General features: G+C 42.6%; 1 protein-coding gene across 1 annotated transcript; it reads right to left on the bottom strand.

Moving 5' to 3' along the window:
- Positions 1-7348: 7348 nt before the first annotated feature.
- Positions 7349-22394, bottom strand: socs5b (suppressor of cytokine signaling 5b). The gene is made up of 2 exons (XM_042432610.1): positions 22048-22394; positions 7349-15238 (listed from the first exon to the last, which is right to left on the bottom strand). The coding sequence occupies exon 2, from the start codon at positions 15217-15219 to the stop codon at positions 13528-13530; it is 1692 nt and encodes a 563-aa protein (XP_042288544.1). The 5' UTR covers positions 15220-15238; positions 22048-22394; the 3' UTR covers positions 7349-13527.
- Between the last annotated feature and the right edge of the window lie 398 nt (positions 22395-22792).

Genomic DNA, 22792 nt, shown 5'->3' with positions numbered 1-22792 from the left:
ATTTGCTTTCTCTTCAAGTTTGGCTGTGCCGAGGGTTTGTCTGATTGTGTAGTCACTCATGATTCTTGCCCTATCGCACTCTTTTAGTGTTCCCAGATCTTAGTAATTAACTATAAAATATGAGCCATGTTGTAATTGAGTGGCATTATCCTTCATTGATAAAAAAAGGATGAAACTTGCACACTTTATACAATATTGGATGAAGCAAATGTTTGAGTCAGATTACCTTGGAAAAAGTGCGTAGATAGAAAACTTGTGGCCAAAAGTCACAGGTTCAGATCTGCAGAGGCCCTTGAGCAAGTTACCCAACAATCAACAGCTCCAGTAGAGTTGCTCAATGACCTGTGGTTGTTTTGGGCAGCTCCCATGCAGGATGTGAAGCTGTGCCTTGCTTAGAAAAGAGCAGGGAGCTCCAAGAACCTTTTCTAGTCAAACAAAGATTACAAGAAACAGCAGATAAAATAACTGCTCAAATTTCCACTGGAGCGAACTACTTCAATGCTTAATAGCAAAGGTTCTGTTGAAAGCAAAAGTATGTGGTCTACAGAACATCCTGGTAGGGTATGTTGGTTGGAGACAGTTTTCTTAAAAGCACACACATAAAGTACCCTACAAATGTAGTTAGGCACAGCATCAACATCAACAACATTCATAGTGGATACATACTGTATGAGGTCAAGGAAGATCATTCAACACCACAAAAGCTCATATATTATGTTTATTTCCCTGGAGTTACATGTGTGATAGTTGCCAGACAATGTCACCAACATGTAAACAGCATATAGGGACTCAACGTCAGATCTGCCAGAGAAAATATATCAACACATGTTTAACAAAACAAGTGAACCTTCCACAACCTGGGTGGGTTGTGGTCATAAAGCTGGTGCCCCACAGCTGTGTGAGTCACTGGGAAACAGAGAGGGGCCAGTGTGACAGTTGAGTGGTGGTTCAGCCCCCCCACTTTCCCCAGAAGAGACCCTGGGGCCTGGATGAAAAGCCTCTGGGCTCCTTTGTGGTCATCCTTAGCTGATTCACTCTTCTGGGAAAGCTGGCTCAGAAAGGGAACTGCAAAACAGCCTTGTTTCTCACTGTCTTGTCTTGATCCCCTCTCATTCGCTTTTTTATCACTACAGTGTAGCATTTAGTTTAGTGTCTTGCAGCTGTTTGTTTTGGTTTTATGGCCCGCAACTTTATTGTTTTGGTCAATCTACTCTTGTCAGCATTTTTTTCCAGACTTAGAGGGTAGCATTTTTCAGTAAAAAACGCTCTTATAAACACAATATGGTACCTGCTCACCACCAAACAGCAATATAGACAGTTAGCGGCTAGCAGGTGAACATAGTGGAGCATTTAGCAAGTAAAGAGCCAGATATTTCCCTCAGGAGTTGGTGGAGACAAATACTGAGCTAAAAGGAGAGTGAAATGGGACTTGCATTCAGCAGGTGGCCAAATACACAACTCCAAATGAATGCTTATGTTGCTCTGTATCGCCTGGAATTGTAAAGGCAACTTTTTGCTAACACATTTACCATATCAGCTTTATAATTTGATGTCAGTGTTGTGTCAACTTGTTGCACTGCCTCCAGGTGGCCAAAATCAATCATTGCAGGTTTAAATCACTTTGGCCTACATGGGGGCAGCATATGGGTTGTAAAGGTTGCTAGCATGGCTTTAAACTCACAAGGTCTCAGTATGCTTCAAGGAAACTAGGCTGTATAACATATTGCCCAACCACGTCTAAAGACAAAATAGATATTTATATGTATTGACTTGGACTTTGGGTCAGTAACCCAAATTACCCCTTGGGGAAATTAAAACTTTACTCTACCCCAAAGTGTTTATACTGAATGGCCGCACATGAGGCCAAATAGCACTGCCATCATAGCGTCATAGTCATAGCTGGCTTCCCCAATCTTTTTCTATGAACTCTTTTGTGTGTCTTTGTGGTCAGTACGATAAATCGTACTCTGTCAGAACTGCCTGTTGAGCAGTTTAACAGCTTCGGAAACACACCTTTTCAACTTTGGGTTAGGGGGGCTGTGTAGTGCCATTTCTGTAACTTTCCAAAACCAACGATCTGACATTCACACCCAATTGACGCTGTGATTGTCCAGCTGTGTTTAGGCGAGAAAGGAGCCAGGCTTTGAACTTCTTTCTCTTGCTCTCTTTTTCATTCTTTACACAATTATTTAAGTCTGTTTTAATGTGAACAACAGAGTGCAACACTATGAATATCCTTCCAGGAGAAACTGTCCAAAAATATGTGTCATTATCCGTAAATTAAATGATATCACCCTCTCTATGATGACCAAGTTTTCATTCTGCCAGTGCGGCAGTTTGAAATAACTATAAACACATCCGATGTGGTCGGACAACAAACCATACGAAATAGTGCTGAACAAGCATAAACCGATCCTTAGAAGATCCAAAAAGGACTTTGTTTGAAGCATACTGCGGCCTATAGTCTTGTTTCAAACTTTATATATGTAGTAATTGTAGCCAACACTATATACCAGAAGGGTTGTTATGGGAATGATTTATTAACTCAATATGTGGTACACCATCATGTGTAGTAACTTTACTATGCATTCTTATATTTTACTTTAGCTGTAATGTGGTGCAACTCGGGCCAGTTAACACAAAAGTAGGCACAGGCCCAGTTACTTTCTTAACATCTACTGGAGAACCTAATACCCAGTGGATTGGAGCATCTTATTCATAATTCAATTAATTAAAGAGTGACCAGTATTCCCAATGCCAATGACCCAGGCAATACCCCGCCATAAGAAAATACAGCCCCACCACATATCCCATAGCTCTACCACAAGACCTATCTGAACCTTGCTCGCCTGTCCTGCTGCCTCCATAATGGTGCACCAGCCACCACAGAGGCCATAGCTTCAGCTCCAGGCCCATAGCTCCTCCACCACACTGCCTCTGCCTGCATGGGGAATGAGGGTTTAAATATAATGCTTGCATGTCAAGTCTTCAACGCAAGAGAGGGAGTGAGGAGGAAGGAATTTGTCAGAACTCCATAAACACATACATGGATTCAGATCCCAGTGCCAGCGCTCCAAGCGAGGAGAACTTTCCGGAGGCTCGCTGAGCGACGGGGAGGCCGAGGGTGAGAGTAAGCATGGCTGCTGAACGAACCAAGGGTTTATGCGGAGGCCAGCCAAGCAGCAATGATACACTGCACTGGAAGGGAAAGACACAGGGGAATGGGAGAGAAGAAAAGTGAGAGCAGAGAACCAAAGAGAACAGGATGGATAGGACACCCTTGCAATCTGAACTGGATATGTTCAGAATCAAAACATTGGTTAGGATGAGCGTTTGTACATACATACAGATATAGATTGAAAGATTAAGATAGGATCAGGGAGGGAGACGGTAATAGAGAATGAGAAAGCGCAAAGGAGGGGGGAAAGACAGGAATTAACAGGACATGCCCACTGAAATTTTCCATTGTCTCTGCCAGAGAACAAAAAAAAAAGAGGTCAGTCCAGATGCCGTTCACTGACTGTTCACATGTGGTCCAACTTCTCTGGAGCTGAGGGGTGGAGAGATTGACGAAGAAAAACGGTGTCGAAGAGGGAGGTTCGGTCAGGGGGAGGAGGGATATAAATGGGGGTTTGGCTTTAATCAGATTATGTGAAGCAGAACCTGGACTTCATTTGGCTAGCAGATGCTGGACAGGTGGGGAGTCAACTTTCAAGGAGGTCTAAGAATTTGTAGGGGGCAAAGGTCACAAGGTAAAGCTACCACTTACTGTAACCTGTTTGGAAGCACTTGTGATAAAGATCCAGCTGTATTAGTCCAGTCAGAGCTGAGTTATTGCTCAATCTATTTGTCAAGAAGCAAGGCAAGACAAAGCTAGAAAATTGACTGATGGATCTTGCGGTTCCTCTTTAAGCCCCTGTCTGCCTTGACTCTTCTGCTCCAGAGGATTGTGCGATTGGCCCTGTTGCTCTTGGCTTGGTTGTTGGAAGGGGAGCAGTCTCCAGGCCCGGCCCTCCCCAGCTCTCTTAGCCACTGGGAGGTGAGCTCGGGAGTGGGTGTAAAATACTGTCGGGCGGATATATTTCTGCTATGAAATAAGGATGTAAGCCTTGTGTGAGCGCACACCTGTGTGTGTGTGTGTGTGTGTGTGTGTGTGTGTGTGTGTGTGTGTGTGTGTGTGTGTGTGTGTGTGTGTGTGTGCGTGAGCGTGCATCTGCATAAGGTTAACTGGAGGTCAACACTCACTTTGCCGCCACAGACTTGGCAGCGCTCCAATGCTGGAAAAGCAGCAGCAGTGTCTCTTACTCGCTCTCTATGCTCTTCCTCCTCCTCGTCTTCTCCTTCTTGCCAGTTTACTGTAGTTTGCGTGCAGATAACATGCAGGGAGCCATGTGGTGTGTATCTGTGTTGAGCTCTGGGCTTAGCACTGTGTGTGGGGAGAAATGTGGGCTCAGAGCACGAGAAGTGAAGGAAATGAAAAGCCTAACTAGTTCACAAGTGAGACAGGAGTCAGATGAGCCCAAGAGAGTGTAACAGGAGGAAAGTTTCCCCCACACGCTGCCGCTGATTTCAGAAAATGGGGCTGTAAAACTGGCGTCATAGGTATTACCAGTACAGTCAAATCTAAAAATACAATCTTTCCACAGTACTAAATACATATTCCAACTTAAAGACATAGTTTAACATTTTGGGAAATACACTTTTTTTACTCGCTTTCTTGTTGAGATTTGAAAAGACTGATGCCACTCGTCCGCTCAATGTGAAGCTGGAACCAGCAGACGGTTAGCTTAGCTTAGTTTAGCTTAGCATAAAGACTGGAAACAGCTAGACTGTGTCCAAAGGTAACAAAACCTGCGTTCCTGCACCTCTAAACTCTCACTTAAGGTTTGTTCATACTTCTAATACCAACATGGACAGCTGCAGACTTACACATGGACAGGAACAGGCTGCTATACAAACTACAATAGGGGGGTCTGCAACACATGTGCACTCGATAACAAAATGGCAACCTCATGACAGCAACCTCTTACTAATTAACATGTTACATCTCGTTTGTTTAATCTGTACAAAAACCTGCATATAGTCACACCACAACTTTTGAACCCTTTAAAGACACGTTTTAAGACTACATCTTTAGTGGCGCTTCACTACCTTTGGACAGAGCCAGACCAGCCATCTCCCCCATTTTTATGCTAGGCTAAGAGCTGCTGGCTGTAGCTTCGTATTTAGAGGACAAATAAAAGAGAATCTATCAGTCGTCTCATCTAACACTCATCAACAAAGCGAATAAGTGTATCTCTTGAAATGTCAAACTATTGCTTTAATATCTATGGCATTTGACATTCATGAAATATTTTTCTGCGCTACAACATTTTCCACTTTCCCACTCACTGACACGCTAAAACAAACACACACAAAAAAAAAGTAAAGCGTGGCGAGTACATTGCATGCCAGAACACTAATGTGGAACCAGGCTATTTAAGCGTGTTGAATAAGTGTGTCTTACCAAAAAAGTACTGAGTTCGTGTGTGAACCCTCATTATCAAATGACATAAAAACACAAAATAAAGTTCTTGGCCAGGAACAGCAGACAAAACAAACCCTCTTATCTTGATAGCAGTGTGATGGTTCTCACCCTTGACATGTCTTTTGATGCTGCTGCCAACAACAACTGCTTATTGCAGCTCAATGTGCCAAGCAGAGATAGAGCTGTACTTAGCGTGGACGTCTGCACACTGGGCTGAAAAGGAGGCGTCTCAGACAGAGCTGACTGGGCCACGCTGAGATGAAATCTGGTGGGTCTGGTCTGCAGATAAACTAACAGGACCTTCATCATCTCCACTTTCATCCTCCTCCTCTCGTCACTGACCCACATCCAACTCTAGATTCCATAACTTATTGCTGGAGAGTTATTGCTTGGTTTCTATTCTGGTTGCGCCAGAAGGTTTAATGGGACTTGTTGAGGGTATGTTCTGAGAACATGGACGCAAGAGTACTGTTGTAAGTTTACGAGTCCGTTACTCAGTTTTGTTGCTTTCTTGTCCTCTCTTTGAGCCCACAGAAAGTCTCCTACCCTCAGCCTCTCTCCTCCTGGGTGAGCGTCAATTATTCATTAGCCTTGGGTAGCTAACTTGAAACCGATAACCCACATGCTATTTATACTTCATTTCAAACGAACAAATACTTAACTGTGAAGTTCCAGGGAGCTTGGTCGTGACTGTCTACATAGCCACTGGTGGGCACAGTGGAGGAGTTTGATGGTGGGTATGATGGGGAGGGAGAGGTGCGGGGTTCAACTATCTATTGGGGAGAAAGGTTGAACCAGCAGCAGCACGCCACAGGTGACCCACTTCTTCTTTGTTGGTTTTGCGGTACAGGTGACAACCCTTGAACTCGTCAATACTAACAACTGCTGGATGTGAATTTTGATTTTGGTAGCTTGCTTTGATTAAGCGAAGTGAAGTGGATGTTAGTTTTAGGCTTCAACACCTGGACCAGGACTCAGACCTGCAGCAGTGTGTTTTGTGATGAAGAAAATTTGTTTTATTTGAGCTGCAGAACAAGTGTATTCCCGTGCGAGTGTGCTGGATCCATGTTAAATGATTTTCTTGATAGGATATTGTAAGGTGAAATGTCGGAAGTGTGAGTTGAGTTTTTGAATCCTATTCAAACTGAAAAGGGGAGCAAATGGTGATATCCAGATATCATTTCATATTTCAGTGTTTTTCAAAAAGTACTGGAAAGTAATAATAGAATTTATAGTTTTGTCATATTTTGCTCTCTGAAAACCTGAACTTACGTTTAATAACATCATTAAATCTTTGGTGGGAATTTAACTCTATAGTGTATTCACTGATGACTGGAGGAAAAGCCATTTCAGTTGTAATGTACTGTAGGCAATTCAAAATCTTGAAATCAGTACTTCTTTTTATTGTCAAAAGTAAAAAAAACACCAAATATGTACTCAGGGCTGCACCATAGTACTACTATATGTTGCATACAGTCTGCCCTCATGAGCTACTTGGGTTGGGGATATGACAATGGATGCACTGTTTCAGATTGAACTGATTCATAAATACAGTTTTACTCAACATCTTAGGTAGAAACTACCTGCTTTGAATTAAAAATTACTTTTACCTGAAGCCGTCAGTGATCTGATTATGATGTGTCATGGTTATCAACACAGGGTTGGCAACTTTGATACATTGAAATATATTTCGTATTTACTGAATACTGAGCCCTGCAACGTCGAACTGAAATCGAACACACAGATGTTGCCTCGACCTCATTCACTCCATGGGCACTGCCAGGAATGTACTACAACATAATAAAGAAAACATACTCAGTATTATATCATGGGCCAGTGTGGATTACACTTAACAGTTTTATTTGGAATATTAAGACAATGAAGCATAAGCCAAGCACCAAAAGTGACAGCTACAAGTGTCGCATCATACGGCTCTTAAAAATGAACAGGTTATACTGGAAAACAACTGTTTTTTTTTTTTCTCTTTGAATGGTGAAGCAGATACACAGAACAGACAGTGAAATGTGAACATGATTATGCCATTTACACGCTCCAAATCCTACCTGACAGCAGAGGAAAATAAAAGAAGAAAGAAAGGAAAAAGCGAGGAAAAGCAGAAGAAAATTGGAACAGCGATATTCGTCTGACGACAGCTTGGTCAGCCTGTGGCAGTGGCTGTGGCCCCGGATTTAAAGGGCTCTTGTGATTGGTCAGAACGAATAAGGCGGTCTGGGGACACGGCGGTTCTGCAGAGTGACAACCATTAGTTCCCATCATTGTCAAGTCCTGTTGCCTCGGCACCCACATCCACACAGCAACCAATGTGCACATACAGCATTAAAGTGACAGAGGATTGCAACCATTGTTACACTACACTCCATTGCATATTAGGGAGAAGTAATAATGAAAAATAATAATTCTTTCATACATCTTTTTCTGTTTGCATATAGCACTTAACCCAGCTTTCTAAAATATATATGGGAAACATGAAAAAAAAAATGTTAAAAATATCTTTTTTTTTTTAATGTTAGTTTGTTTGAAACCATGAGTCGTACCGAGGTGGGGGTAGGAGTCCTACATCCAGGGGTTTTGCTGTAGTTTAATGGGACAGCTAGCGACACGGCCAGCCTGTCTCTCATCCAGACCAGACCCAGTGGTTTCTTGCCACAAACGAGGCTCTCATAGTGCAGCTAAATAGTGTCATACTAATGACAATATAAGGTCAAAATAGTTCAATTCACGGCATTTTGTTGATTTTTTTTTTTTTTTTTAAGAACATAGAATATACACGTAAACACCTATCTTTGTTTTTCACACAAGACAGGTGGTGCTGGCTAAATGTGGTCCATGTTTACACATCCCTGGCTTAGGGTGGGGTGATGGTGGTGGGGGGGAGGGGAGGGGTTGTGAGTGTGTGTCGATACCTGGGGTAGTGCAGGTGTCAGAAGAAGTGTTGACAGTAAGTGTGTGCAAATGTATGTGTGTTCCAGACAGTTAATGCACCACAGAAGAATAAAATGTCTTTTCATCGGGCTCCTATTACATAACTCCATCATTCATCATACATACAATGTTTTTTTGTTTTTGTTTTTTTTTCCTTCTTCTAAATCTAAGGGTTATATGGCAAACATGTGCTACGGTTAATGTCAGATATTTCCCATGGGGAAAACTGGGTTGAGAGGGTCTTGGGACTCTCCTTGCAATGGGCCTGCCTGAGAATAAGGGGGGTGGGACAGGGACAGAGGCATTGTTCATAGGAGTCACAGTCTCATCACCCCTCACAGTCAACTCTGCATCCCCCTCCACTGGAACCCTCCATGTGGCTCTGTCCATACACAAATATACCTCCCACACAACACACACGCATGCACCGAGTCTGCAGCATGGTGGAGAATCGAGCTCCATCGACACAGCTTACAATGCCTGAATTTACGTGAAATATTTCAGGACCACCGGCTTTTTCTTAACACTCACACAAGTCTCGCCATCTTGAGCTAATACACATACAGCGTGGTCCGCAAGTTTTCAGACAGTGAGGCATTTTCAAATTTTTTGTTTCGGTGCTGTACCTCGGCACATTGGTCATTACAAAGACTGCTTGGTTAAAAGGCTGACTTTCAAGTTTTGAGTATGTTTGAGGGTGTTCAAATCAATATTAGGTCAATAGGGTGGTAATTTCCATTTCATTACAATCCTGACATTTAATGTCAAAGAAAGCAAGCAATGATCCCAAAAATATAGACAAGGCAACAAAGGAGCCTGAGCGCCAAAACAGTGTGGTCTTGACTGGCCAAGTTAGTCACCTGACCTCAATCCATCTGAGGATGTCTTACATGATGGAGGACCAAACTGAAGGCAAAAAGCTCCCAAAACAAGCTTTATAGGGACGAAATGACTGCTGCCTGTGGGTAAAAATATACCCGCAGTGTCACAAAAAGAGTGCGTTCTAAACTGTTCACCCAATATGGATGTAAACACCCTCAAATTAACACCTAACAGTCATTTAAAATTCAATATGCTGGAGGAAAGTGCCAACACAACAAAAATGCATCACTGTCCTAATACTCACTGACTGCACTGTGGAACACAAGTACACAATTAAAGTGCTATTTACTTCAAAAAATCCCTAGCCCTCTGTGCCGCTGCCACAACAGGAAGCCAGGGCACTCAGTGAGCCAGCTCCATCTCTCCTTCTTGCTCCGTAATGTTAACTTCAGCCTAACATCGCCCTGACAGGGGTGGACAGAGTACAGGGGCCTTAAGTCCTCAACACCACAGTCACATCCACTTCAACACAGTGTTGTTAGGGATGTGGCTAGGTGGAGAGTTGGATATAATAATAATAATAAAAAAAGGTTTCCCTCAGTCACACAGCACCCGTAAAGCAACACAGAGTGGCCCTTTTAGTACCCAGTAAATTTATATCCCAACATGGTAATATTAGCCTGTGATTAGTGCCTGCGAGTGGGGTGGGGCACTGTGAAGGTCTGTATGCTATTGCTAGGCAGTAGCATGATAGACAGGTGGCAGAGATGGTAAGATGTGTGTGGGTTTTCAGATATATCTTTCAGTGTGGATGCTAAAAATCCTGAAACATAAAAGTGCACATGCAAGCGACTTAAATGCCAACCTCCCTCTTAACACCCCCCCGCAGCTCCTCTAACACATATGGGCAATTCACATGCAGTATTCAAGTTTTCTGAGAACAAAGTGCGGGGCAGTGGAAAATGTTTCGGACTTTTATGTGAGGAAATGTTCGGTAAATTCTGATCGATTTCACAGTGCAGTTGAGAAAGCAAATATTGGTTAGTGAGATTTGTGTTAACCATTATACCTACGCCAATTATCTCTTACCACCTGTATAAAAAAGTCTTGTTGCCTGCCTGATAAATATGTGAGAAGAAGATAACGGTTTGGAGAGAAAAGGTGTGCAATGTTGAGTTTCAGGGTTTGGTTTTCAGGTGTGAACTTGACAGAACCGAGTTCTCCCCCGAGAACATGTTTTAACAAAGAGCAGTCTTACATACTGAAGTATGGAGCTAGCTTTGACTTGATGGTAAAGCTTAAATATAATTTAGCTTAATTTTAACACTACTGAGCACAGCAATAAGCATAAGCCTACTAGTTAATACACATAGTTGGTAGCTGGCTTTGGTCACAGACTCTTAGATATTCATGGGCAAAAAAAAAAAAAAAAATGCACTGACATTTGTTCATGATTCATCCTCACTGATGAGGATTCAAATAACCTTTAACATATGGGTGGGCTGATAGACGAAAGAGCACAAATACACACAGACTAAAATATGAGCTAGTTTGAGGAGTTAAGAGGTTTACTTTTCCAGTGATCATGATCTCATGCGTGTTTCAGCTGTAATACTTTAGTTTTACACATTACCTGTAGGGGTTTCATCTACATACTTTCCACTCAATTATATTTATGTGAAAACTTATCTTTAAATGCCTTAAGGGAACCAATCTGCTCATCTCCACCCATCTCATCTTCCCACAGTCATACTTTTCTTTTTTTTATTAAAAGCTCAACTAATTGAATTTGTTAGAAAGCTAGGTAATGTGTATTTACTACTAATTAAGTGAGAACAAAGACCGTTGCTGATTAATTAATTCTAACACTTTCCTGACAAATAAGTTGGGCATGATTATCAGAAGTTGTATTATTCAGATAAAAATGCTCATGGAACAGGACTGACCTTCCTGTCGTCTCATTAGGATCTATTTGTCAGGTTACGGACTAGAACCTACACCGTTTAGGGCTGGACAAACATGGATATTTTCTCACTGGCATATGCTACAGTAGGGCTGGAATTGGACCCACTAAAAACCTAATACTTTTTCAAAACTACCAGACATAATGCATGCATTAGTGAGTGAGAACAGATGTAACTAATGTACAACTAATCGTTTCAATAGTCTGTCATAGCTTAACCAACATAGCACCACTAAACGTTTATCCTTTACAGAAATTTAACGTGCACCATAAGTAAGTGAGCTTAGAGCTCATGCACCTCTTCATTATGATTCTCTTCAGTCTCATTTGATGGCATCAGAGTGGACTGTGTTGAAGCACCTCTAGGTTTGGACTAAAAAGCATTAGATTATGGAACGAGACAAATGGTTCTCTAAAAAGGCACATAGGTTACACTTGTTTTCTCTTCACAATGAGAACACGACAGAAATGACCAGCTAGCCAGCAGTGTTTATGTTCCAAGTCACACAGCTAAAATCATTCAGATGACATAACTAAAGCTCTCAAAAGATATGCCAACCTAACGACAGTTGAGTGCCGCCTCCACTCAAGAGTACAAATGCTGCCAGGCAATGAGGGGATCTGATGGGGAGTCCTTATAGTAGTGAGCCATAAAGTGGGTGACACCATCAACTCCCAAGAAAAGGCTACATCACTTCTTTCCCACTGGAAAGAACACAGTGCTCTTCATAAAAACTGCTTGACACATTTTAACACGGTTTTATAAAAGAAATATAAATTAAAAGAGGAAAGGGGTGCTGCAATCTAATCATGGGAGTTGTAGTTCACTTTCTTCACAAGCGGATTCTTGTAAAGTCTAGCATATGAGGCTGGCTGTCCTCCCCCATTTATGATCTTTGACTATAAGGGGTCCCCATTCCCTAACAAGCCTCACTAGAAGTACCAGCAGACCAACTCACAGTCACGTTTAAAGGGACACTGGCATTCTGAACTTTCTTTGATTGTCTTCACCTACCACTTGTCACATGTGCCCCAGTTCCTCTGACAAGACTTGTTAGCATTCCTTTCTCTAACCAAAGTGCAAAGCTAGCTGCACCAATGTTACAAGTGTCTGGTGAAGAAAACTAACCGACTTGGATGCAGTGGGTCAAAGCTTTCTGTATGCCAGATGCCACCAAAAGATGCTAACTAAAAAGGAGGCCAATGTAAAACTTATCACTATAAAGCCATAACACAATTCCATAAAGAGGCCAGACTGCTCAAATGCTACCCTAGGAGCTAAATTTCATACAGGAAGAAATTAATTGTGCATGTATACACAATAGCATGCACAAAGTTTGCCTGTGTCCTGTGAAGAACTCCGACTGCTGTGAGAACTAACAATGGCAAGAATATTTCCTGACAATCTCTCCCTCCTGTTTTGAAAGCAATTTCGCACAGCGGGAATAAAGTTGACAAGTTTAGCTTGCTTACTAAATACGACACAGTAGACTGATTCAATATTCATCATTCACTATTACTGCTTATTGAGGAACTAGTGTTTTTAAAGGACTAATCGATAGTCTTTAGAAAGCACTTCATTTCCCTGATGTACTGTCCTGAACTCTATGGACCCTCTCAGAATCCGTCCCTGTCACTGGCTTAGCTGATGCTCGCGTGCAAAGAGATGGCAAAGAATGTGCCTTATGTAGCTTTATCCATGGGACAAGCTCTGACTGCAATATACCAATAGCACCTCCAGACGCCCTCTCAACCCACACACCTCTTGGGAAGGTGCTCCACTAGGTGCTTTGACAAGCTAAGGAAGAAAAAAAATAGAGAAAGCACAAAGTGAACTGTACAATGTAGCCATGTGGGCCTAAACAGCAATTTGGGATGAACAGGGAGGCATGCAGGCAGGTCTACAGGCAGGGTGATGTTGTGGGATCAGGCAGACATTTAGCACAAAGCGGGAGAGAAAAGACACAAAGCACTGATATTTGTGTCTTCCCTCCCTGTCAAAAAAAAAAAAAAAAAAAAAAAACCTGTTCAACACAAAAACATGTGCTTGCCAGACAGCATTATACTGAATATAATCATATGTATTTTCTGTGATGTAAGTAATAACTAAAACAAAGATTAGAATGAATCTTGTATAGCTTGTTACATTTTAATTCCATCCCCCACCAGAAAGAGAGCCATGTCAGTATAGCCTCTAATTGGCTAACGAGGAATTTCTCAAGTTCTGTAATCCTCCTGCAGTGTGTGTGTACCGGCTATGGAGAAACCCGCCTTATTTGACCTTGAGTGGCGGTTCCCTCTCCAGCCAGCGAACTCGTACTTTCTGTTTATAGTGATACTCCTTGAGGAAGTCCTGCAAGGCAGGGGGCAGCGGCAGAGAGCCTATACCATCGTAAGTGGTCCAGCGGCAGATGGCAGCTCGTGCCAGGTGCTGCAGGCCGAAGGGAAAGGTCCGATGGAGAGGCGCTGTAAGCAGCGGTTCAAAAAACATGCAGGCGCTGGGGTCCTTGTAGTGCTCCAGCAGTCCTGTGACGGTGGAAGAGTGGAAAACACAAGGATCATGTGCGTCAAAGCTGAAATTGTGGTTCCACTGCTCGATGCGGGCGTGCAGTGAGCGGTTGTAACGGCGGAAGCTAACGGAGAAGAGGTAGTCCTCCTGGGCTGAGTCACGCAGCAGGAAGGTGCCTTCTGGCCGTCCATCCAGCAGTGCCTCAGCCTCATAGCGGTCCATCACGCCCCAGTAGCAGGGCAGAGCTGTGATCTGCAATAGGTCCGGCACCAAGCAGTGGATGTAGTCTATCTGGGTGTGCACCTTCCAGGGCCCAGGTTGCTGCCGGCTCAGGTGACCATCCCCAGAGGCATGCCTCTGTTTGGGCCTCCTAGCCTGTAGACAGAGGGTGGTCGAATCCTCCTCAGAGTCACAGTCCTGGGCTGACGCTGTAGCCCCCAACACCTGCCCACAGGCCCCTGATGATCCTGCACCCCCAGAGCTGCTGGCCCCTGAGGCCCGGCCTTCCCCAGAGGCCTCTCCCATGCCAGGAGCCATCTTTGGTCCCAGTTTGTAGAGAGAGGAGCCTGGCACTGAGGCCTCTAGGGTGTGGATCTGTGCATTAGGTGGTGGGTCCACACCTTCCTCGATGCTAAGTCTGCGACGCTCACGCAGTCGTTCCTCCTCATCCTCAGGAGAGGGGTGGGCCGGGTCAAAGGCATCCAGCAGGGCAGTGGAGGAATGCGGGCTGACCGGTGCTGTGTGTTGCTTGATCAAGTGCCACTTGTGGGCAAGGTCTGAGCCTGGTGGGAAGGGGCAAGTCTCCAGCATAAGCTCCGTCAGGTGAATCTTACGTTTGGAGGTGACAGGGTTCTTAGATGAGCGCGAGCGTCTGCGAGCTGGCAGCGGTAAGCACAGCCCTACAGTATCACTTAGCCGTTGACGCAACGACCGAGCATTCAGACTACGTCCTCCAGATACAGAGTCGCTCATCTCCTGGATGGAGCTGACTCCATAACGCCTGTCCCTACGGTTCCCACTCCCACGTAGGCGCCCAGACCGCCTATCTGCCTCCAGAGAGCTCTGGGTTTTGGTGGAACATGAGTGTTTTTTCTTGCCCCCCCATGGAGCATGACGGGAATAGGAGTCTCTCCGGGCCAGGGGAACACCCCCTGATCCCCCTCGCACATCCTCAGTGTCCTTGTCGATAGTGATCTCTACTAGCTGAGGGATGTCCGACACACAGTTGTGATGGCGGCGTCCTGCTGTTACCATTGGCACTGGGAGGAGGCTCCTTGATGGGCTGGAGGATCCTGATGCCTGAGCCTCACCTGAGCTGCCTCCTTGGCCAAGATCCACCACACAGTGGACGGCATCTGCCTCAACCCTGCTCTCACTGGGTCCTGAACTGTTGTTGTGAAAGAGTGTTTGGCATTTGCTCTTCAGGTTGCTCCACATGTTGCTCACTTTCTTCATCAACTGGAGCCCCTGGGACCTGAAGATAACAGGAGACAAAACTGATTAAGTCACAGGTAGAGAAATCTCGCAACAGCAATGGTGTCTACATATAACACTGAGGCACAAGCTACATAAAGAATGTCCTACATTTAATTCCCCAGACTGCCGTGTATCTAGTAATTACACGTGGTGTGAGTATAACGGGGCCAAAGTGTCTGAGAGGTGGGTGAGCTTGAGTAGTTGGAACAGCAGAGTTAGGAGTTGCCAGGCAGACGTGCAGGGACACAAGGCCACAGCTATAAATGAACCCAGGATCTGCTCACAGCTGATCTGCTGGTATGTACTGTATTACAGAGCCAGTCTAGACCTGACCAAAAACTTTCCCTGTAACAGCAGCATACAGGGCACATGTATATGCACATACACATTCTCATATGCAGTTGATTTATCACTCTATTACAATTTGACAGGGATGTGAAAGTAGTGGCAGAAACGGTATTTGAATGAATCACATTTTACTGTGAGCAAAGTCACCACAGGTTCACTAGGTGGCTTGCCAAAAACAAAACTTACAAGGATTTGATAATGCTGTATTTCCTTAACCGTTTCAAACACTGTTTCTGGACTTCATGCATTTTATTTGGGTGCACATTTTACACTTTGAGGTGAATCCAAATCATTGCAGCAATAAGAGAAAATGTAAAAATTTCCAATATGCAAAAAGGCCTAAAACATTACTGTCTGAAAAGGTTAAAAAAAATAAAATAAAGCAATAATAAAAGTCTTCACACTCATCTTTTGCTGTTTTATGTCTGGGTGGAAATTTAACTCCTATCCCTGTCTTGCATTAATTGCATGTGCTATTCACTGAGCTACAGCCACACAACAAATGATGTTTGAATCTCTGTGGCTAATCTGTCTCACTCCTTCCCGCATCTTTTTTTTATGATAAGCAAACTCAATCTGCTTCTGGGCTAAAAGCAGGCATCATGTCAACCTGCGTGCAGGGAAGTTTAATATTGATATAGACATTATGGATTTGCACAGTCAGCTGTGATAGACAAGGCTTCTTTGATGCACAGGAAACCAGATTGGTCTTCAGCACATGACTGATTAAGTTGATTTGCCGAGGGTACTTCCAAGGGCTATCACTAACAAACTCATGACGTCATCCCACTTATTGACTTGCTTTGTACTCACAAAAGATGATGTCTCTCCACTTGACAGTCATTAGCTATACGCCTACAAAACAGCCTGCGCTAAATTTGTTGCTATGAAAAATAATGTCTTATTCATACGGCTAAGCTACACTACCAAATGTGACATGACTCATTCGTTGTGGTTTTTTCCCCCTATTCTCTGCTCCATTTGCATCTGCACACTAAGCCTGAGTGAGGGTTGTGCGTTGTCCGGTCCGTCGGACGTCTTCATTTCATTCTCTCAAGAGGTTGTGCCACTACAAAAACACACAGCAACCGATTATACTTTTTATACTTTGATCGTCGCTGGCTTGAGACGGCGCTCCAGTGATAAACCAGAAATGATTTCTCACAAAGAATATTTTGATGTCATGGTTAACTTCTTTAAAACACAACTGGCGAAGCATCCACATGCTTTTCGGCACCAAATTCCAAGTCAGCAAATTCATCAGTTAGGAATTATTTTCGTGATGGATTCCATCATAGTAACATCTGCATGCTGCACTTCAAAGATGATTACAATCACTAAACTTGAAACGTTTGTTTTAAAGCGTTTTTGTACTCCATCTCAGTTATAAACAATGAAGCCTATGCCATCACTGCTATGCCCCCCCCCCCCCCCCCAACACACACACACACACACACACACACACACACACACACACACACACACACACACACACTTATCCACTCAGAATACTTCTTAGCAAATTGTTGAGTGCTACCAGCTGTGGCCGGGGAGTTATTTTGCAACTACATCTGATTACAAAACAATTCTTGATTCATCTAAATTTTTGTTTTCCATACTTTTTCTTCCTATATGCCCACATTCACAACAGCATTACCATTCATATCAAGCATAAAAAAACTAATTTACTTCCATTTTTAAATTTTCTAAACGTCAGTTTTGGTATTGCTAGAGTAGCAGTGATGGTATGCTGAAACTCAGCTCCAAGGTCTGCAACACTGGGCAGAAACACAGGTTTGTGATGCTTGCACCTATTTATCAACTGTTGGCCATATTATTAACCTTGTAATAAACAAAATGTATGTTTTGTTTTTTTTAATGAATACTTAATTTACATGACTTTTTGTAACATGCATGCAAAACAAAAGTGAATTAATTGAATGATATAATGCTGTCCTCAAGATTGATATTCCTGCTTCTGCACATAAAGATTTTTTCTTTCTATTTTGCTACTTTTACATGATTATTGTCAGTTGATCAGTGCTGCATTGAAAAGGGACTGTGGCCCTCAACCATCTTTATTAAGTGTCAATAATGAAACGGGTACCCCGATCTCAATAGGCTTACATCACATTTGAAGTTAAGAACATGACGATATGCATATGGTCAAATGTGAATCACTGTACACTGATTAAAAACTGTGCATCAGTCCTTCATGTTTGGGAATCCTGAGGAATGGTACAAGCAGCAGTCACCATGAACGTCTTAGACAAAGCGCTGCAGGTAAGAGGAGCCAACTCCTACAGCATGTCCTGAAGGTAAGCAACACCTTTGATTGTGCCATTCCTGACGTATGGAAAGCCACTGGCACTGTGCCCACAGCACAGGCTTTGATCATAGTTTCTCACGTTATGGCACGTATCTCAACTGCATGCACCTTCAGATGCCTCAGAGATGCACACATAATGCTGTGCCAACTAAGCATATCTTGATTAAATAAATTCTTAACAGTGATGACTGATTAATAATTACCATTCCTAGTAATTACCTTCACGTTGTAATCATTTTATTGGTTTGGTAGAAAGAGGTCTTACTACATCAACTGTCAACATGATGATTTAAATATATTAAAATTGTTCTTGATGATAAGTGATGCGTAAGGATGGGAATCAAGAACTGGTGCCAGTTGAGAATCGGTTCCAAATTGTCCCATCCATCAGAATCGTATGCCTCCGAGCTTATCAATTCCTCTAGTCGATACTTAGGCATCCAAAAAAGGCGGAACTCAACTGCAAGGGCGGTGCAGCCTCCAGACCGTCTACATTGCATACATGCTAGAGTTATCTTCTGCTATCTTGTAATTCATCTTCAAAAAAGGCAGCGGCTGCAAGCATTTTTTGATTCAATGTGTCAGTAATTACCTTTGCGAGACAAATGTGAAGTGTACTGTGAACTTTCTACACCGTCACTCAAGAGACTCACTTTAGCAGAGCGGAGCAGCGATTGGCAGTAGCGAACAAGACCGACTGACCAACACACCAACTATGAGGCGAGAAAAAGAAAAGAGAATAGAAATATAGAAGAAAATAACTCAGTGCTCAGTCTGTTTTACCTCAAAAAATCTGCACCCATTCAGCATCTTGAACAACGATAGCTTTCCCGGAGCTAACGCTGCAGCAGAGAGGCTGCTCTCCACTGCTGAAGATGTGACGTTAATAACACAGCGGAGCACTCCTCCTCCTCCTCCTCCTCCCGCTCATTTTGTTATTCTTATACAGACAGGAGACTGTATGATGCTTCCAAATTAATTAATTGATTAATTAATGCAGTTAACTTTTGGCTCCAGACCATTTCTCTTATCTACCAGTTATATTTCATATATTCATCAGCATGCAAGGTCATTGATAAACAGTGAGATAAGAAAACAGGTGCATTGACACTGAAACCCTACGTAGGCCTTGATCAGGAATCAATTAAGAATTGGACCAATAAGCAGAAGTGATAATGGCATTGGTATCAATAAAATCTTCACAATTCCCATCCCTAGTGATGGGAATAATAAATAAATAATGTCACTTAATCACTGTTATTGTAAAATTTGTAACAATAAATACAATGTTATAAACCTTCTGGAACTGCACTAAAATCTGCTCAAACCTAAAAATAATAATGTGAAACATCTCCACTTTTAGGTAAGAGGTGACATGTAGTTATAGCCTTATGTTATACACATTATAACAGATTCAACAGTAAACTGAGGTATACAGATGGAGAAGGAAAAAAGAACACTGGTATTAGACTTGTACTGGACATCAGTAAATTAGGTATCAACAACGGGAGAGAAAAAGTGGGAGTAGTGTATCTCTACAATACCACACAATGCATTTTAACCGCAGTATTACTTAAGTTATTTATACATGATTTCAGTGTGGTGATGGTATGGTGGTAATATTAATAGTCTTGACAATTCCTTATGAAAATCCTAAGTCAGGCTCAAACTACCTGATTTGAGACAGGCAATCAGAGATTTTATCGAAGACAACACGACTCGAAATGTACTTGAACAATTTGTCCAGCCAATTCGATTTTAGAAAGCAAAACATGCAAACAACCATCTCTCAACCGTCAAAGTTTTTGTTGGAGCAAAAAGTCTTACCAGCCACAACCCAAATGTACCAGCATTTGTCTTGATTCTGTAATTTTATTGTCAACAGGAAGACACTGATCTACAGACTAAAGCTACATGTTCACACCCTGCTGTCTTTCCTCCCAGATGAACTGGAATTGTGAGGCTAATGTCATATCAGCTACATCTTGTGAGGCTGGATTTTCCATCGGGGTTGGTGTGTTTTATCCCTCAGCTAGCTAATCATGTCAAAAATACAAACAATGAGAAGTTCTAGTTAACAACACACAGGGCTAGGGTCCAGCCTCTCCAAAACGCTAACTGTGCCATTAAAGTACGATTAAAATACACCAATAACTAAACACTATGACTGTTGTCACAATGTTATAATGAACCCATTACACATTTGCAATTATAGAGGTCCCCAAACAGAAAAAAAAACCCAAAACAAAACATGCTAGCCAATATACCCTTGTCCATGTACCCTATCAATTGATAATAAATAGAAGGGATTTAAAAATGTAACCTGGCAAGCAATGAGACAGAAAGCTGGTAGTTGTAGAAATGTTTTTGTGAATGAGTTACTACAAATGTTATGAAAAGACCACTGAGAACTGAACTCTGCCAGTGTCTGCTACAATGTTAGTTTGCTTATCTGCCCTTATGCTGTCCTCATTAGCGTGGCTCCATTCTTATTAGACATAGAATTAAAAAATAAATAAAAATACTATCTTTCAGGTCAATGCATTTAATTCATACAAAGACTGTAACATAAACCATTGCATGCCCTTGTACACTAGTATCAGACAAATCAACAAAGCACATGCAACCATGTAGTGACAAGTATAACTTACAATCAAGTTCCTGCTCTAAACATTTATGCAACATAGAATTTAAAGTTTATGCCTACAACAGGACACACAAAGCTAGGGCATCTCATATTGCAGATTTCAGCTAAGAATTCACTCTGCTCAGCTAAATCAAGCTTGATTATTTTAACTACAGCCGTCCGATAAAATTCTCTATGACTCTATGGCCGTTGTTATCAACACCATTGATAATAATGGCCAAACCAATAGTGAGCTCCAGTCCACAACCATTTAAAGCTGCCCTGCAACAGAACTAGGCTACTTCTGCTCTCCGGCAGGCCAACACACCCATTCTCCTGGGATCACACTGATCTAAGAGAGGGCTGGAGAGAAGACAAGATTAAGAGAGGACGCCTTCACTGCTCAGACCAGATCAGAGTTAATGAGATATTTGCAGCGTCTCGCATTCTGAGAGATATGTGGAATGACAGAAAGCCATACAGAGTCTGTAAATGACTGATACAACACATTTGTCTTCCTATCACTTGAATCTCAACAAATACTGAAGATTTTAACAACAATGTTGATGTTGCAAACTATTGTGTTTTCTCCTCCACAATGCAAACTCAGGATGTATTTCTGGCTAAAAATAGGTATTTCAAATAGAGGTGCAGCACCAAACATATACCTGCAACTCAATATTGCATTGTTCTTCAGGAGTGCAACAATATAGTGTTTGGATAATAATTATCCTGCCCTTATGTAGCTGTGTTAGTAGTTTGCAATCAGTAATTAATCAGAAACTGTGGTGTCAGACAAAGGAACACAGATTTATCTAATATTGATCCAGTCAAAACAACTGGAAACAATAAAACAGCGTTTAGGGTTAAAGATAACCACCTCAATTTACTCCTACAATAAACTGTCTTCGTTTCAATATTATCTTGCCATACAAACTAACGTTGAACAGTACAGTCCCGTTATACTAACGTTAGCTACCATGACAGGTATGTTTTGTCACTAATGTCAACAGTAGACAACCAATTATCGAGCTATAACGTTATTTATTAGCTGCTCTATAATGGTAGGAAGGCCTTTGGGTTTCTGGAGGCCCCACTTTTCCCCTGGTCCCAGCCAAGTTAGCCGATTGCTAACACGGTAACGTTGACCATGGTCCCAATATACCGCTAAATGTAGCTACAGCCGTGAAGATAACGTTAACTACGCTCATATTTGACAATCTAACTTGGTTAGTCAGATACATAATATATTTCAGAATACATTTAAATTGGTTTCTGCTTGTTGGCAACAGATATAGCTTAACTTACGATTCAGGCTTAAGAGCTGTCAAAAAGCTAGCTTTGGCTAGCCAGCCAGCTAGCGGGGTTAGCGTGTTAGCTTGTGAAAAATCGACACAAAAATGACACAAATAAACCAAGTGATGCTGTGTGGCCTAGAAATAAGAAGTACACAAACGTGACATGTTTGACAGGCGATGGTTTGTTTCTGTAGTTCATATCTTACCCTTGTGCCTCTCTGAAAGCTCTATTCAACAGCTCTCTTTGTCTGCAAAAAATGGCTATTAAGAGAAGTCAGGCATATATCCCCCTGGCGGACCACGGTGTCGGTAAAAAGCACTAAACGTCCGCGGATACTTGATGGTATCATCCCGAATGATTTAAAAAATAATACTACTCAAATGTCTTTAAAGGGCTAAAGTGATCGAGAGCAGCGAAAGCCCGTTCTTCATCATGGTGGGGGTCTTCTTTTTCCGCCGTGGTCGCTGCTGCTTCTCGCAGCCAATATGACGGCGGGCTCAGCAGACAGAGAGAGCCGGAGAGGCGGACTGCGATCACCGTGAGTGGGATCGACTGACAGCGGCTCGGCCCAATGGAGGAAAAGGGAAAGGACGTCCACTTCCGACGGAGCACGCGGATGGGGAATGCCCCGGAGCTGTCTAGCTGTGATGGGCGTCCCGTGTCACCAATGAGCGGGGAGAGGAGGCTGAGGATCTTCGCTGGCAGCTACTTGGAAACGTGGAGAGAGGTGCAGTGATGCTGGTGGTGAACGCGGACTCACTGATGTCATCCAGGTAAGGAGAAGAGTGAAGGAAACCCAATTTAAAGAGGAATAGTTTGATTTCAGTTATTTTATTCTGTAGAAATTCTCGGGAGAATCTACTCTAATCATATTTCTCTCACTAATATGCCTTCATCATACCAAAAGTACCACAACTGCACAATTATAACTGATGTGTTAAGGGCCTTAA

This window comes from Thunnus maccoyii, chromosome 14, assembly GCF_910596095.1.
Source record: "Thunnus maccoyii chromosome 14, fThuMac1.1, whole genome shotgun sequence".
Classification (NCBI taxonomy): domain Eukaryota; kingdom Metazoa; phylum Chordata; class Actinopteri; order Scombriformes; family Scombridae; genus Thunnus; species Thunnus maccoyii.
Note: the sequence above shows the minus strand (reverse complement) of the source record. Positions and strands in the feature narration are given on the sequence as shown.

Coding starts and splice junctions, on each gene's coding strand:
- socs5b (XM_042432610.1), bottom strand. CDS start 15,219: ATGAAGAAAGTGAGCAACATGTGGAGCAACCTGAAGAGCAAATGCCAA.